The 18,213-nt window shown below is 40.0% G+C and overlaps 1 protein-coding gene across 1 annotated transcript; it reads right to left on the bottom strand.

Annotated features, from left to right (window-relative positions):
- Positions 1-7,222: 7,222 nt before the first annotated feature.
- CCKAR (cholecystokinin A receptor) lies at positions 7,223-13,342 on the bottom strand. Its single transcript, XM_009871313.1, has 5 exons — positions 13,082-13,342; positions 12,080-12,331; positions 10,019-10,280; positions 8,350-8,477; positions 7,223-7,749 (listed from the first exon to the last, which is right to left on the bottom strand). Exons 1-5 carry the CDS (start codon positions 13,200-13,202, stop codon positions 7,223-7,225), a joined length of 1,290 nt encoding a protein of 429 aa, XP_009869615.1. The 5' UTR covers positions 13,203-13,342.
- Between the last annotated feature and the right edge of the window lie 4,871 nt (positions 13,343-18,213).

Below are 18,213 nucleotides of genomic sequence, written 5' to 3' on the forward strand. Positions count from 1 at the left end.
TTTGACAAATTAGTGCAGTGGAGGAGTGACACTAGATGTTAATAAACGTGTGATGTCTTTTGGAAAAGTTTCAATAGATGTTATTTGAATTTTTACCAGTTTTACTTTTCACTGCTTCAAAAAAGGAAGGAAATAAATACAAAAAGAAAAAAAAATACTTGAAAAATAATCAGGGAACCCATAGCTACGCCTGACTGTCTCTCCTGAACTGTATTGTTTTGCTTCAGTCAGTTGACGCTATTTAAACAGCTTTCCTATCTAATAAACACAAGGGCCCTGAGATATGTTTTCTGGATCCTCTTCCTAAATCTGCAATCCCAGTGAAGCGAGTACTTCGAAATTAGCAGAACTTTCTTCTTCTTAAAAACCAACTGTGAGAACTTGTCTCAAAACTGAAAATTTGTGAATTTCTGTGTAACTCAGCTGAACACTGACCACATCTGGACTGCAGATAAAAAGTTCCTTGGATTCAAGACACAGCAGCCTCCTCATCCTGTGATGACTTCTCTCGTTCCCCATCAGATGATCAGAAGTGTGTTAAATTAATCGTTGCACCCCAGGAAGCTAGAAGGGACATGAATTTGGGTTTCCAGCAGAAGCAGCAGCTACACCATCTCTGATACAACAGGTTCGTTTCAGTGCTATAGCCATATTAATTTTTCTACTTGCCTGTGGACTGTGGCAGGACAGTCTTTTGAGAAGCCACCGGAAAAAGCATCCAAGACAGAGTGTCTTGGGTGGCATTACCATCCTTATATTCCTTTACAACAATAGCAAGCCACATGCCACCACAGGGATGTGGACTGAGTTTTCAGTCAGTTTGAGAGCAAGGAAGCAGCTCTTCTTACTCTGAATCTACCTTCAGTTTAGCTATGAAATCCTGAAGATCTCGGACATTAGAAGGCCAGCAGCAGGTTTGTAAGCGTCAACGTGGCATTCCCAGCTGACTGGCCAGTTCTCTCTTGGGTATTGTCATCTGTTTATTGTGGTTTCATCTCTGTGTGTCATTCTTCACTTGGTCGTGAATGAGACCTCTTATGCGTTGCTAAATATTCTCAGAACAAGACCCTGAGCCACTGTCCGTTCAATAAAAATAAATTTAAAAAACATCTCTGACAGCAAGCCAAGAGTACGAACAGCCACTCATCTTTCCTATGGATTTAGGTTCTGTATGTGGGACTGTTCTTCGTGCTTGTTTTGTAACACTGGTATTCAAACAACATTCACAAGAGCTATGTAGTGATTTCTCTGCTGTTTTAAATCAAACTTTGTATATAAGTTGCGTTTCTTCATTCTACCAGGAGATATTTTTAAAATTTTTAGTAGCTGCCAAAATAGCAGGAAATCAATTAAATGGTGTTTACCCCATAGGGAACGATTCCTACTCAGTGTTTGCTACCTGCTGATGCTAATGATGTTTTGTTCTCATCTCACAGTACAGTGGACAAGTGACATCTCACTAGCTCAAAATTAGTGCTTTTTGGACACAACTGGGAGCGGAAGCCCAAGGAAACTCTTCATGCCATAATTACCTGTAGAGATGCAGACAAATAATTCCTCGCAGGGATGATTTGCCATTAGGCAAGCAAAGCAGGAGCTTTACAATTAATGAACATTTCCTTTCCTTTTTTTTTTTTTTTTTTCCTTTGGTAGGTATCCAAGGCAGCCTAACAAGTGTTGCAGAAGGGAAAAATAAAAAGGTAATGCTAGAAGTCAGTCTTTTTAGAAACTGCTTAGACAGATATTCTGGCATCTTTAAGGCACATGTTACTATGATGTGGGTGTAACTGATAAGAGAAAAAACAGGGGAGGTTTGTGCATAAAAAGATAGAGCTGTTTAACAAAAATGAATAATGCATATAGAAAAATGCATAGGAAAACTATTGTCAGAGGGTGACCAAACCACTGACCTACATGCACACCTACAAAGTAAAAATTCAACCTGAAACATCCCAACTTTCTTTGATACTCTCTACCAGCCTGTTTCCAATACTGTAATAAAAAGATTGCAGCTTCTCTTTTCATATAAACCTTACTCAAAGCCATGAAGTTTTGTCTTTCTTTACTTTCCTCTTGAAAAGAGGCATCTTTTGCCCTAGGAACCATCAGTGTAGCTAAACATTCATTCAATTTAGACTGAGGGGAAAAAAAGAGGCATATTTACCAAAGTGCTGAGAAATTCAAGCAATTACAGTCCTTGAATCTGAAGACATGCTTAGTTTGTGTGTCTTAATTTGTGTAAAAAAGCACCAGCTATGGCAAAATAGGTATCTGAGAAAATAAAGGAGTAGCTATAAAAATCCTCTTAGTACCTAAACAAATACTTCCAAGATTAATGCTTTGTGAGGAAAAAAAGTAAAACACAAAACCTTTTAAAAACTGCATTCACTATTGCAATCGTAAGATTACGAGATGGTTTGACTGCAGTCAGTAAATGCCTACCGCGTTCTGGTCTGTGTGTAACGTGAGTGTGTCTGACTGTAGGTTAGATTTGATTCAGAAACGCTGGCAGTGTTACACCCTGGGCTACATGCTTATTCATCCAGATTTTCCCAGCAGCCTCTGTGAGGTCCTGCAAAAGGCCTTCTCCAATGACAGGACAAAGGGCAATGGATACAAGCTGGAACACAGGAGGTTCCACAAAAACATGAGGAAAAACTTTTTCCCTGTGAGGCTGACAGAGCACTGGCACAGGCTGTCCAGGGGGGTTGTGGAGTCTCCTTCTCTGGAGACATTCAAACCCCACCTGGATGCATTCCTGTGTGACCTACTGTAGGTGATCCTGCTCTGGCAGAGGGGCTGCACTAGATGATCTTTAAAGGTTCCTTCCAACCCCTGACATTCTGTGATTCTGCCCTAGAACAGTTGTGTATGGTCTGAGCAAGTGCCTGCTTTTAAGGGAAATCCTGCCAAATGCTGTGAGAAACTGTGTGAGTATGTGTTTATTTCCTGTGTTTTGGCTGCAATATTTCTGTATTGTATTGTTTCATCCTGAAATAATCTATTCCAAGTCAGAAAAGCGTTGTGATGAGCCACGATGTATGAATGTGAGTTGCACTCACACGTAGGATTGTAAGAGACGACTGCAGAACTGTGGCGTCCTGGGCAGGATATATTGCCTGGAGCAGTGTGTTTCAGAAGTCTGTCAGCCAGAGATGATAGGCAGAAATGAAAGTGAGACTGCTTTCCGGGGATTTAAATCTGGGGAGGAAAATAAACCTGTCAAAAAGGAGAAAAAAATGTAGCAATTGGTGGTAAGGGGAAACTGGGAAGGGTACGTAAGAGAAAAAGATGGTAAGGTGGCTGAAAAAGATAAGAGAAAGGGGGAAAAAAACACCCCTGGGAATCAGGGGAGAAAGAGGAAGAAGAGAAAGACTTCCGAGATTTATGTGCTGGTCTCTTCTCTCTAATTACTAATGACAGGACAAGGGGAAATGGCCTCAAGTAGCGTCAGGGTAAGTTTAGATTGGATATTTGGAGGAAGTTCTTTACTGAACGAGTGGTGAGGCACTGGAACAGGCTGCCCAGGGAGGTAGTGGAGTCACCAACCCTGGAGGTGTTTAAAAAAAAAGTAGATCTAGCACTTGAGGCTATGGTGTAGTGGTTAGATATGCTGGGATGAAGGTTGGACTAGATGATCTTCAGAGGTCCCTTCCAACCCCTAACATTCTGTGATTCTGTGATTCTGTTTTACACCTGAAGTTTATTGGTTTGCCATTTATTTGCTACATCTGGGAAACGGTTTGCCTTTAGGTACTGCCTGTTGGAGAAGGAAACTTTTAGGGTAGGATTTCTCCTCCCAGCCCCTATAAACTAACATTAAACTGAGGAGACTTCATAGGCTGTTTTATTTTGATATTTTTATTCCACCTTCTCGTAGGTTAACCCCAGCCAGCAACTAAGCACCACGCAGCCACTCGCTCACTTCTCTCCCGTCTCAGTGGGATGGGGAGGAGAAACGAAAAAAAGAAATAAAACTCATGAGTTGTGATAAGAGCAATTTAATAACTCAAATACAATACAATGCAATAATAATAATAACATACAATAATAATAATATCATGAAAAGGAATATAACCAAAAAAAAAAACAGAGAGAAATAAACCCCAAGAAAGACAAGTGGTGCACAACGCAGTTGTTCGCCACCCACTGACCGATGCCTGAGCAGCCTTCAGCCCTCCCCAGCCAACTGCCCCCAGTTTATATATTGGGCATCACACCCCGTGGTGTGGAACATCCCTTTGGCCGGTTCAGGTCAGCTCTCCTGGCCATGCTCCCTCCGCAGCTTCTTGTGCCCCTGCCTGCTGGCAGAGCATGGGAAACTGAAAAATCCTTAGCTTAGGATAAGCGCTGCGTAGCAACAACTAAAACATCAGTGTGTTATCAACATTATTCTCACACTTAAATCCAAAATACAGCACTACACGAGCTACTAGGAAGAAAATTAACTGTATCCCAGCTGAAACTAGGACATACCTACACTTACTGTTGAAGATACATTTCCACTAACAGCAGTATCTCAATTAAAGGTGGTGGGAGGATTCCATGATGCTTTAGCAATGAAAGGGCACAATTTGGATCCAGGAATGACTTCTGCAATGTGCAGATCAGGGAAAATGGCATTAAGATACATGCAGGTTGCAGAAAGGCTGAAATTTCCTGTACTAGGAGGCCAGGGCAAGAGAAGACAAAATGACAATATTGCGTTTTAAAAACTTAATTCCTACTGCTTGCTGGAATGGCTTAAGGCTTGTGACTTTGGGAGCTTGGTTGAAGAGTTAATGTGTTGGTTTAACAAGAAAAAAGGTGCACAGGGGGCAATGGAGGTGAAGAGTGATGGACGCACAGACAAGCCTCGGACAAACAGACATGCGTGCGTTCTGGCATGTTTCTAACCCTTCCCTGATTGTTGCCAAGCCACCAATCCATCAGGGTCTTCTTCTCCTGCCTCCTTCACTTCATCACCTCCAAATTGTGCTCCATGACAGTTACAAATGGGAAATCAATCAGAGACTCTCCTCCTTTCAGCCACAGGTACTGAAGGCCACAGGGAGCTCTGATCTGATTAAGGCATTGTTGAAAATAGCTTTTGCCTTTCATCTGAAACCACTATTCTTGGATGAAATCAGTAGGAGCAGGTGAAGGACGCACATACTGCTATGCGGGCTCTAAAGGTACCAGAAAATCTACATCTACAAAAAGGAATTTGCCTTTTAAAATGCGTACAGACCTGTGAAGCAGGCTGTCCCACTGTACAGTCAGCAATATTCACATTCAGCACAATATTAAAATGAGATTTTATTGTGGGGGTTTTTTTGCCTAAACATCAGTTTTTATGCTCTGTACTATAATGAAGCCAGACTTTCAAATGGAATAAAATACTTTTCTGCTCTCACCACTCCACATAAATCCAAAAGCATCTAAGTCCATTTGTTCAGTTTTAACACACAGGACATATTTGTAGTGGGTCTCATCCTGCATCCTTAAGTGAAGTAAAATTTTCATTTCGTTGTAGTGAATTAAATCCCATAATTTAATTTGGTGGGTACTTGCAAAATGTCAGATCAATGTCAGTAGTCTCAGCATCATTTCAGGAACAGTGCCACTTTATTAATGTGGTAGGCAAAACATTGTTTCTATGGACTGTGCATAAATAGTGGTTGGAATTATTTTTTTTTTAATTTCCTGTCTGTGGACAAGCTGGATGCAAACCACCATAATAGCCGAAGTTATGTACTAAGTTGTATGGGGAAACATTTTCAAGCAATAACTGAGTGCAGAACATGGATCTGGGTGCCTGGAACTCAAACTATATTTCCGATTTAAAATCATTCTGTAAAGAGATCAGATTTTCCTGATTAAAAAAATTAAGAAGGGTTATATTCCACATCTACATTTCACATTGTGCACAAATTTAATCTCTGTCTAATAAAAAGTTTTTAAAATGGTATTGATTCAGCTAGAAGATAGAAGCATATCCAGGAGGATATTTTCACAAAACAAAATCAATGATGTAACTTCTTCTGAGCTCCACAGAGCAAAGGGCATGCCCTGAATGCCCACACTCACCTGTGTGCTGCACAGGGAAGAGATGGAGTCCCTGCTCAATAAAACACCAAGAACTGCGTCATTCAGAGGGTGTGAGGGTTTTTGAGTCTGTTTACAAATATGCGTAGTTGGAGAAAACAGTTGTTCCAAAGGTTAGAAAAACTGTTTTCTGACAAAGGCTCTCAGCTTTTTCTCGCCGTGTCTGCTTTTTCTGCCTTTTACATCCAACATCTTCTACTTCCACCTGGGCAGCACCTGCCTGGAGTGACTGTGAGTATGTTTGTGAAACATAAGACCAGCCTGGGCATCGTCCTACATATTCAGTCCTGAGTCTTTTGTAAAATCGTCTCTTTGCCTTTATCCCAATATTTCTCCCCGTGCTTCCCTGCATGACAATTTCCACATGAGCCTTTGGGGCTCACTTAAGATCCTGCCACTTGCATGTATGGGTGCTTGCAGCTGCACAGAAGAAAGCCACTTCTTTCTGCTTGTTCTATTAAACTAAAACCACATTATGTTTATTTAAGTTATTGCCTAAGTAAGAATGCATTCCATTCAAAAAGTCAACGATATTTATTTTCATTTTATTTAAAAAAAAAATAAATCTTTAAATGCATTATTTTCACGGAGACAAGCCCATTCTCCCCACCCCAAAATTCTTTTATTCGACTGTGACACCAAAATGATCTCAACTTGTATTTGCTCAGCTAGAATAATGTGAAAAAATACTACAAACATAACTGAAAGATTTTGATTATGAGGCACAGATATTGAAGTGATGACTGCAACACGTGTATTTACATTTGAGAATAATCTACTAGCATCTTGAAATTTTAAGAGATACTCAGAACCGCAGCCAAAAACTGCGTGAAACTGTTGACATAAAAGACACCAATCTTTACAGGAGAATTTATGACAAATAGAACATCTCCTAAGGCTTTTTATAAAGTCCTGTTTCTTCAAAGAGCCTTCTTCCTCCTTTGTACTTTTGAAGGGAAAGTGCGATAAAGCTCAGACAGTGGTAGCGTCCATTTCCCATAAAATTCTCACTGTGTTTACTGTCAGCTGAAGTGTTTCATTACCTCAGAACGAAATCATGCTCAGCTGATGCCACAGTCACTCTCCAAGACCAGATGGGTTCTTGTAGGCCACCCGTTGCCTCGCGCAACACAGCTCAGGGGGGAGCAGATGCATTCATGTGCATGTAAGAACATTTGGAGAGCGAAGCACCCGTCGTCTTCCCCTCCTCTTCATCACCAACCTCTCCCCGTATGGCGGGGGGCTTTTGCTTCGTGCAGCAGGTGAAAGTGGCTAGGAAACCCATGCGGAAACGCTTGTTCATAAAGCAGTATATGATAGGGTTCACGCAGGCTGAAGTGTAGGACAACAAGTGGATGAAGGAGATGGGAGCCCCTGAGAGGCGCTGGTCTGCCGACCTGGTGTCAAACGCGCGCCAGGCGTTGACGCTGAAGATGGGAGTCCAGCAAAGGAAAAATAAAACCACTATCACCATCAGCATGCGGATGACGAGTTTCTTGGCCATTAAGTTGGCAGAAGAGCTGTTGCTTCTCACCCTGTCTATTTTGCTGTGGCTGGTAGCAGAGAGCTGTTGCAACGGCATTTTCCTTTTCCTTTTGGTTTTGTTGAGGTAGCATCCATCTCCATCCTCATACTTGGTGCTGCAGGTACTTACTTTTCTTTCTGTACACATAAATTAATGCTTAAATAGTTGCAAGATCTCTCTGAACAGCGATTCAAAATTAAAAAAAATGAACAGAGTCGAAGTCTAAATAAATAACATAATTCATGACTGAACAACTGTTGCAAAGCAAGCACTGGCCTATTTCTGAGTCAGTCGTGTATCAGCTGCTCTGCGTTCTCGCATCTTAACGCTAAACAAATTGATGCAAAAAATGTAAGAGCACTGTGTGCTCAAGTATTCTCTAAAGATAGTTTTCAAAAATGTATGCTTCTATTTTAATTTGACAGTTTTTATTGTGGCATTTATTGACAGAAATGGTCCTCATTCAAGGCCATGAAAAAAATCTTGGTATTACTATAATAAGCAAATTAGAAAACTAATGTATCCTGCCCAGAGTCTTTGGGGAAAAAAAGCAAAGAATTATTTGCTAGTGAATAATGGAATAACTTCAGTCAACAAATTCATCTGGCAGATTCATGACTGTAATGTTATTTTTTGCAAGTAGAAAATTTTGCTTTTAGTAACCTCAAGATGACTGCTCATATCTTCAAATATAATTTTTAAACAAACAAACAAACAAAAATCAAGTGTGTTGTTACCTCGTGAAGATTTTCTCTGGCTGGCGTCAAATTTTATTCCTCTGTAGAGTTCCAAAGAAATTAGGCCATACGCAACCATCATTATAATCCCAGGTATAAGAAAGAGTATGAGGAGCAGTAAAATGTACCTAAATAATCAAAAGACAACCTGAGACCGGGGACCAGCACAAAACCAAAAACCTCTCTTTTTTCTCCAGAAGAGAATTGAGGGGAGGGCAGGATTTCAAGATTTTTCTGAAATTTTTTCATGCTAATACGAAGCATCATTTTGACAGCTCTGGAGATTAGAAGCTTCCCACCTCTTCTCCTCCTTCTTTCCCCAAAAAAGTACAGCAGGAACAGGACTACTGTGGCTGCAAAACATCTGTCACCCAATCTCCGCAGGCCCAGAGGAGATGGGTGCTCCCATAGCGGTGCGAGGGGGCAGACAGTCCCTCTGCCCATGCATGGGGCTCCCTGCTGCAACCATTGAATTTCCTGTAGCTTTGAATGAGGTAAAAACTGCCTTGCAGAAGCCAAACGAGCAGCTGCTGAATCCCAAAGGAGCCCCTGCTACTGGGAGTCACTACTTTGGTGAGATCTGACTTGCCAAGGGTCGTGGCACACATGGGCAGGGACAGAGCAGCCACGACCTGGGCTTTCACCCCTGGGGCCATGCAGAGCCCCTGGGGAGGGGTCCTGCAACCTCTTTGCTAAAGGAAGCAGCTTTTACTCGTTTTCACATCTGTTACTTTCCTAGGCAGCGCCTCTAACGAGATGACAAGCTGGGAAAATAATTCTGTTTAAGCGCATCCACAAGCCTATGCCTCTTCTGATTCCTGGGGCTTTGGTGCAAGCTCTCTAATGCACCTGGGAATCTGCAATGACACCATGGAGTAGAGAATTTCGCCTGGCACCCTCCCTCCTCATCTGTACTCATACTGCCAAATACTTGAGACAATGGAAAGCATTAAATCAAATTCACTATGTTTGTGGATATCCCGTACTTTAATCTTATTCCCAGTTAACCAGTATCCAAAATAATCTTACATCTTCTCAGTGCCGGTTACAGTGTTCAGTCATCATGCAGGGACACAATGTCTGAGTAATATTGCTGCTTGATCGAGCTACTCTTTACTTACTCTGCCTGGATGTGTAGGACTTGGAGCACTGTCTCTCCACTCACCTCTGTGTCCCTGTTCTCTATAATTGACCAAAAAAGTTCAGTTCTCAAGGGCATTTGCAACCTCTGCAAGTTCTCTACTCTACTTCTCTGATTCAGAGGACCTTTAGACAAACACATTAAGAGGTAAAGCAGCACACAGAGGGGCACTTGTATGTGTCTGCATTTCTCAAAGATTAATCAAGGATTTCTCTGAAAATATTTAAGTTTTGTACAAATGAGAGAAAGCAGTATTGCTATTTGAAGAGTGACATGCTTTCTTTACAGTGACAGTAGGGACATAGTGTCATGTCGAGTATCACTCCCACGACAAGGGAAAAGTCATACAAGTGTCAAAATATAAGCAGCTTAAAAATATGATTTTTTTTTTTACCTCTTAAATAAGCATGATAGAAGTGTAAATGTTTGCTGAAGGTTAATACTTGATTTTCAATAGGCTTAATGCTCCATGAAATCCTGTTTTCCACCAGATAATTATGCATTTGCTAACAGTCAGTTATATCTTACCAAGACTGCTGAATGACATCGCTTGGCCAAAGGAGCCGGCACATATTTGCTGTGGTGTTGTTGTACTTGGTAAAAGGTACCAGTTTGCTGTAAATTGGGTATGGTGACATGATAGTAAAGGAAACACACCAGGTAGCAGCAATCACTTTCAAGGCATGAGATTTTGTCTGCCAGACCCTGGACTGCAGAGGTTTGCAAATGGCACTGTATCTCTCCAAAGATATGGCAACCAGGTTGAATGTAGACACGCTTACAGAAACACCTAGGTATGTAAAATAAAGGGAAAAGTTATTATTTTGCTTTAAAGGTCCATGTTATTTTCAGATAGTCTTGCTAGCTTTCTGCGTGCACATAGAAAATTAAAAGCATAGCAAACTATAATATAATTTTTTTATGACTATCATACTGATTAAGTCAGCAAAGAATGTGTTGGCAATGGGTCTGGGTCTCCAGGCTGACGTTCCTTCTCTGTGTTTCTCTAACTCCAGAGGCCCAAGAGAAAAAATTCATTCTGTCAAACCAGGAAATTCTGATAACAGGGAAAGAAGGCACTTTTCCTCCTAGTTCTTCTCTTTATTATTGTGGTTTATCCACTAATTGCACTGAAATTCAAACAAGCATTTGAAATCAGTGGGATTATGCTGTTAATTACTCTTTTAACATGGAAGTTCACAGTCCATCTTCTAGTGTTTTAAATTTTTTAAGTGTCCTGTTTGACTGGTGATCTGATTTTCTCATTCAAGAGAATTAAATATGTTATCACTTTTTTAATTAGATGCTAATGGAGTTACAAAGCAAGAGAAATGAAGCCATGAAGCACAATCTTTATCCTTCAAGTGCCCTTAATCTCTCCTCATCATGTATTATAAAATATAATGCAGTGGTCTGTATTTCTGTCGCTGAAGTTCCCAAGTTTATCACTGCAACATTATAAATTTTTCTTCTTAACTTTGTCACATTTTTTTTCTTTCATTGAATGAGCTTTCATTTAATAGTCTTGGTGAATGTTCTAATGTGAACAAAAATATAAAATGCCGATAAAGTAATTTACACAGTATGAAATAAGAGAAAGATGACAATGCTTCAGTAATGTTTTCTGGTATTTACGGCAGCAGTTCATTATAATTGTTTAAACATGGCCTTTAGTTTTATGGGTTTTATCTACAAAAAGATGTTGATTTCCCATTCGCACAATTTACGTGTGTACTTTCACATTACATCAAAGTTCTCAAGGGCAGAGGTTGAAAGGGGACCTGAGGTTTCTGTAATTAACCGAGGGTCTCCCAAGGTAGCAAAAACTTTACATAGCGTTCTTCTTTTTTTTTCTTCTTGTTTTTTTTTCTAAGAAACACGTAACTTCACAGGAGGTATTGGAAGTGAGAAAAAATCTTACAAAGACATCCCTAATCCAAGCATTTTGAAAGTCCTGACTGTTCAACCAAAGGGAGTATAGCAAGGCATTAAAAGCAATGCTTCTGAAAGTCAGCCTCTAAAACCTCTATCTGTATTTTGTCTCCTGGTGAGCTCTGATCACACCTGGACTGTCCTCAAAAAGTGCTACCTCTAACTTCCAACTCCGCAGACGACACCTACTTCGATCTGGTTTTTTTCATGTATCACTGCTACCAAAAGTCTGTAGGCAAAGTCTGCCCTTAGCGAGAATTGTGGAACTCTCTCTTTTCTGATGAGAGGGGTGGTGGGAATGTTTTGGATGACAGGGTGAGCTGAACAACGCTAATAACTCTGTCAGGGATGGGTACACAAGTGCATGTGCTGGGTTCCTTGTTAAAGTTTGTTACAACACGCTTCTCAGTTAACGTGATCCGGTAAAACTCTTCTCTATGCGGTTAAAATTAAGTGCGTGCCTCTGTGTTTTGCTGGATCAGACTGAGGAAACTAGAACCATGAAGATTTGCACTTGACGCAACATTATTTCTTTGTGATTTCAGTAACTATTCCATGGCAGATGGAAACAATCAGCATTTTACGGGTCTTTTAAACAACCTTCTCACCTATCCTGTTAGCCAGTCTTCAAAATCAGAACAAACTTCCAAGACTTACCCATGAAATAAGTGGCAGTTTTGCAAACAGAGCTACCAAAAATAAAATCTTTCAGCAGGTTGGGAATGAGGGTGAATGGCATGCAGAAAAGGCAAAGCATCAGGTCACTGACTGCTAGTGACAGCAGAAACGTGTTGGTGACGGTTCTCATCCGCTTGTTTCTTATCAGCACTGTAATTACCAGCACGTTCCCCAAAACGCTGAGCAGAAATATCACACAATACAGGAGAATCCGAATTATCTGATGCAAATCTGAAAATTGTCACAAGGGAAAAGCGGTTATGCAGCACATAGCTCATAGGCTAACATTATGTTCCACCCTTTAATAGGAAGGTAAAAGCCTTTCTCTATTCAGTTTTACTAAGGTTTATGCCTTTACACCAGTGTAAAATCAGGGAAAGTTCTGAAATTCTTAAGCTTATTCTGATCTACCTGAATCGCATAACATTAAAATACAATACATGCAATACAACGTACATTTGGAGAGCTAAATACAGCTGCTTAAAAGCACGTTCTGTCCACACAACTTAGTGTGCAACACTCACTCATGATTGGAGTTCTTCCTTTATGCAGAAGTAAGAAATGATACAGTAATCAAAAATATGTTAGTGCATGGATGGTTTTTCAGCCTCTGAATGCGCTAATTTAATATTTAATCACTTTTTATATACAGTATCAGATAAGACTGTTACTGAATTACTCAAAGAGTAAAAATCCTGTTTCCCTAATTCCTTAGCAGAGCTGTTTACATTTTGTGCCCAATAGTGCTACTGTTTTAGTTTTCCATTTCACCCACATTTTGTTCTAGTTGAATTTTTAACTTGAAAAACCAGCATGTACTAAATTCTTGCCTGCCTGTTTCTCATCCTAACTTACCAGCAAGCAGTTGATTTTGCACTCCCTCAGAGGAAAAGCCTTGTGTAGCTGTTTCTTTCCATAGCATCTCTACTTCCAGCTAGAACTAAAACTGCCTGAAAAAAAATCTATTTTTTCTTTACATACCTTTAGAAGGATTGGGTGGATCATCCACACAGAAAAAAGTGTCATTTTCCAAGATGATATCGCATAGGAGAGCAGTAATATTGGTACTGTTCCCAAGGAAGCTAGCATCAACTATTTCCATTCTTCAGTATCCACAGGTTAGCTTCGAGGATGACGAGGGTGGGTCTGTAACTATCTGCCCATTCCTTCAGTAAACAAATACATTTCTGAATAAAATCTTCAAGAGAAATAGAGGAGAGGCAATTGTGCGAGGAAGCTCTTCTAACTCTCTGTCGGGAGCACCCGGCACACAGAGCCCTGCTCAGGCTGAACAAGATTTATTCCAGGGACACACACGGCGGTTCAGAAAAGCGAAGCACATGTGCACATCCACACTCACACACTCACACGTATGCACACACACACACACACACACGCACCCCCTCCGGCACTTTTTTAGATCCACCCTCTTCTGTTGCTGGACTACTGTTGGGATTATAAACAGGCTCAAAAAAGATTACAGCATTAACCCCTTGCAAGATTGCTTCTGCTCGCGTCTCTGCATTATTTCTCAGAGGGAGATTTATTGCCAAGGCCAATAAATCAGAACCAGTGAATGATGAGAGAGATAAATCCTTTTCTCAATGAATTCTTTTTAAAATGGTAAGAGTAGCTGAATAAAAGGGCAGTGAAAAGCAAAACACAGTGAAGATTTTGCATGCCTTACGGGAAAGCATTTCTCATCTTCATATTTTTTAGAGCAGACTGAAGACTGAAAAAACAAGACCTGTTACATCTATCTCATTCAGTGAAGTGCTAACTTCATGCAGAAATGCTGTATGTACCTAATCGAAGCCCCAGCAAGTCAAAAGAAAAACTCACTAATTTCAATATTCTTGGACAAAGCCTTATGAAAGCATGATACTAGAATTGTCGGTTAATCTAAGCAGAAGCCTACACATTTTCTCCTTGCAAGGACCTGTTTATGGCTCAGATACAAACTTGATGAACTGATAAACTGCAGCACATTAATTACACATTAGTGTAAATCACAATGAACTAGACTGTTTAAAAGAAACCCTTTCTTCTGAGTTCTGCTTTTTCAATACATAAACATCATCTTCTTTGTGTTTTCACAAAGTCATGGGCTTTTAACTTCCGGCATACAGCTTGTTTAAGGCCAAAAATATAAATTAATATTATAAATTAATTCCCGCTATAACTCGATGGAAAACAAATTTCGCATTTAAAATCTCTTCTACTTAAATAGGCAGAGCAATAACAGGTTCCTAATAACAAATCTGGACCCCTTAAAGTTGATATATACAGACTGGAAGGCCTGGATTTCTTCTCCAGTCTCACCAGCTTTGCTTTATAGTGCCATTAATGGGAGGAGGTATGTAGGAGAGTAGATTGAAGAGTTACATCTGAAGTTCTAATTTCTAAATTATCTTTTCTAACTAGATTTTTTTTCCCATTTCTTTTACAGATTTTTGCAGTTTTTAAAAATCTGAGATAAAATGAGTCAAGCTGACAGTCGCTGTGTACAGGATGTAATTGTGTCAGCTGAAAAAAACATTCAGCTCAGTAGAACACAATTCCGCTTTCAAAGGTATAATGCAGTGATATAAAATTGAAAGAGAATGACACATTCTAGTTTATTTTTTCCACTGATAAATCTCAAAATGGGAGAAAACTATATTGAAGTAATGAAAGTTAAAACAAGTTTCCATTTCTTCAGTGACTGAGCATTAAGCTTCAATGTTAGGCATCAACGTCTCTGAAACATGGATTTATCTTAGGAGCCTAATTCAGCTTTAAATTTTCATGTTTTCTATGATTATATTGATGGCTGTTACTAACCAACCACTCTAAAACCTTGCCCATTTAATGAAACATAGAAAATTTTTTTGGGGTGGTTTAGTTTTGAATTAATTTATAATTATTCCAGTGTTTCCTGAACATTTTCTCTGAAAATTTAAAATTATTACAATGTCCCAAACAGCTGAAATGGAAGCCAAGACTGATGCTGATTTAGTAGTGGTCATGCACAGGAAAAGACACAGGTGCTTTTTGTAAAGGACTACTGAATGCAGGCTGCTTCTTTGCTCTTCTTCATAGATGACAGCAAGATGAAGACTAGTCTAAGCTGCCGAAACTTCTGGTTAATGACTGCTCTTTCCTCTGAAAACTATTTTCTATAGAAGAAAAATCAAGGACAAACCAACTCAGACCCAATTTTGTAAGTTATATCTTATCTTATATCTTATATTTTGTAACTTGAGGTACTGATCCTGCTCTCCATATGTAAATCACTTCAACAAAGTCTTTGAATTTTAGAACATTTTCTTTTGTCATAAAGGGGTATTACATGTGAATGATTTTGAGCTTTAAGAAACCTTTTATGTATCAAGATTAAGTTATTATAATTATTTATAATTATCCTAATGGTCTGACCTGGTGCAAAACGCAGGCTGGGTAATTGTGTTTAGCAATTCCTTTACTAAATTAAATAGTCTATAATGGAGTTTGAGTCTTTCTGTAAGCAAGATGTCACATTGTTGTTCTGGGCTTATTCTTAATGTGGAAGAGATCTTTCTGGTTTCCTGGCACCTTCTATTAGATCTGCATTAGAGAAATGATTGGATATATTTTCAGTTGCAGTTGTGTTCAATAACTGGTTTTAGCAGTAATTTTATTTACCGCATTATTTATTTACAATAGATGTTGCTACTTGGTGTTGGATTCTACTCAATTAATTATTAATCTACAGTTCTTCTATTGGTTATATCACCATACTTGCTGGTGTTCTGATGAGCTACAGCCTGGTTATTCCTGTATCTGGGGGAAGCAATGTCTCACTAAAGAGAAAGTTCAGTTTTTGTTATCAAATACAGACTGAGACTGTGCACTTCTTATCTTCTGGGCTTCCAGATGTGCTAAACTTGATTGCATAGTCTTCCATGAAGTCTCCAGGACCTGGTTAAAAAGCAGAAAGAGAGGGAATGGAGGTCTGGGGAAGATGTGTTTAGTGATCAGGAAGGAAGGCAAGAGGAGGGGGATCATTAGGGGGATGATTGCAATCAAAGAGATTACACAGGGGCAGTTGTCTGTATCATGACAGACGGTGAATTAGCATTCTTAAATTAACTTCTCTGTACCTGTCATGATTTTGTCATATCGGAAGAACACCAGGCTGGTTACTCATTCCCTGTAAACAAGTTTCATACCTACCGTGAGCATCGTGGCCCAGGTCTAAAATATTTTCTAGTTATTTTACAGTCTTTCACAGATGCTAACACATAAAGGTGAACCAGGGATTTGAATAATGACATATTGATTTTTCCGTGTTGTTTTTTCCTCTGTTCCTTTCCTAATAAGTCCTGTAATCCTACTTGCCTTTTTTATGCCTACGAAGAATTGAACTGATGCTTTCATGGAAGAAGCTACCGTTAAGTTCAGCAGTCTCTTTCCTGCATAGTAATATCTAGTTTAGAGCCTTACACCGTTCCTGAAAAATTATAATTGTTTTCTGCTTTGCAGTGATTTTTATTTTCCCATTTCATCAGAAAGAGTTTTCTGCAATTCTTCAAAGTCATTTTTTACTTCTTCTCTCCTTAAGTGACTTAGCATTGGCAGAAAATTCTTTTACTTCACCCCTCTTCACATTTTCTGGAGCATTTATGAATAAGCTTTCTCTGGAGTTCCATTTGTATTTGCCTTACGCTCCTACTTTTTATTCCTACTTTTTATTTCTAGTCTTCTAATCATGGTGTTCCCTGTTTCACTCCAGACCGGTGGTCTACCTGTCCATGATGTAAAATTGCTCCTGAACTCCTGCTTCCATGATTCTTCTGGTTGTTTCTGGCAAGTTAATCCATGCCAGCTTTGCTCCCTCAGCCCAGATAAGTTTTCCAGGACTATCTGTGAACATTGATTGCCATGCGTTACATCAGAAGCTCCACGTTAGAGAAACAATGAAGAAAGAAAACTATAAGTGACACAGCAGCTCAGTGATGTGGGTTGTGCCCACAGTGTGAGGGAGTAATATTTTAATTTAAAGAAACAAAACATGAAGCCTGAAGCATGCACGAAAGTAATTGAAAAACTCATAATGGATTCTACTGACTTAATAAGACCTTTGCCAGCGTTGCCACCACTGAATCACAAGTTACTCATGGCTCACTGGCTCTGTGGCTATATGATACTCATGAATGCCAGGAACTTGGCTTCCAAGTAATTGTGTCTGATTCCTACCCTAAGGAGAGAGTGACTTTTTTTCCTTTTTTTTTTTCTTTCTCTGAGGAAAGAAGGAAATCAGGTATTTCCATTCCACTTCCACAAAAGTAGCCCAGAGCCATATTTGCATTGCAGCTCACTTTTCCTGGATATGCAAATTCAGATGAGTTTGGCCAGGGTTATTGTCCTGAATTACATGTGAGCAGAAAGCTTCATTCCTTGCCATTCATGCCTTCCCAATACAAGCTCACTGGTGGTGGCAGTGCCAGGCTGTGTGTAAAAAGGCCTGTCATAAACATGCCACATGGAAAAGGCTGAACTGTCAGCAGTGGGCTCTTACGGAGGACTTGGCATAATGTTCTTCAACTCTGGAAGTCCTGGATGCAGTTGGTCATCAGTGGTAATTACCACTATATGTTCTCACTAACCTCCTAGCTCTAAGGAGAGTGAGAGGCTGGCCAGGACAAGAAACACTGTAAAACCAGTGCACGTCTCTTGCATTGGTCTCAACTGTAAGTGGAAACTATTGAAGGACCAGCTTCCCCAGGACAGTAGGAGGCCCTCACCTAGCCCAGTCCCAAAGGATGGGCCTGCTACAGTGTCAAGACATGCTTCTGAAGCACATGTGAGAGGGTTGAAGCCAATGAGGCCAGCAGCTGTGGCTGGAGGCTTCTATAAAGGCGTGACCAAATGGGTAGATGAAGGGAGAGCAGTGGATGTCATATACCTTGACTTCAGGAAGGCTTTTGATACTGCCCCCCATAACAACCTCATAGGAAAACTCAAGAAATGTGGGATAGATGATTGGACTGTGAGGTGGATTGTTAACTGGCTCAGCAACAGAGTTCAGAGAGTTGTGATCAGCGGCACAGAATCAAGTTGGAGGCCTGTGGGCAGTGGTGTTCCCCAGGGAT

Source organism: Apaloderma vittatum, unplaced genomic scaffold (genome assembly GCF_000703405.1).
Source record: "Apaloderma vittatum isolate BGI_N311 unplaced genomic scaffold, ASM70340v1 scaffold11556, whole genome shotgun sequence".
In the NCBI taxonomy this organism is placed as follows: Eukaryota; Metazoa; Chordata; class Aves; order Trogoniformes; family Trogonidae; genus Apaloderma; species Apaloderma vittatum.

Excerpts from the sequence above, each read along its gene's own strand:
- CCKAR (XM_009871313.1), bottom strand. The coding sequence starts at position 13,202 with ATGGAAATAGTTGATGCTAGCTTCCTTGGGAACAGTACCAATATTACT. Across the intron at positions 12,332-13,081 it reads TCCACCCAATCCTTCTAAAG|ATTTGCATCAGATAATTCGG; the intron begins GTATGTAAAGAA and ends GACAATTTTCAG. Across the intron at positions 8,478-10,018 it reads GATGTCATTCAGCAGTCTTG|GTACATTTTACTGCTCCTCA; the intron begins GTAAGATATAAC and ends TTGATTATTTAG.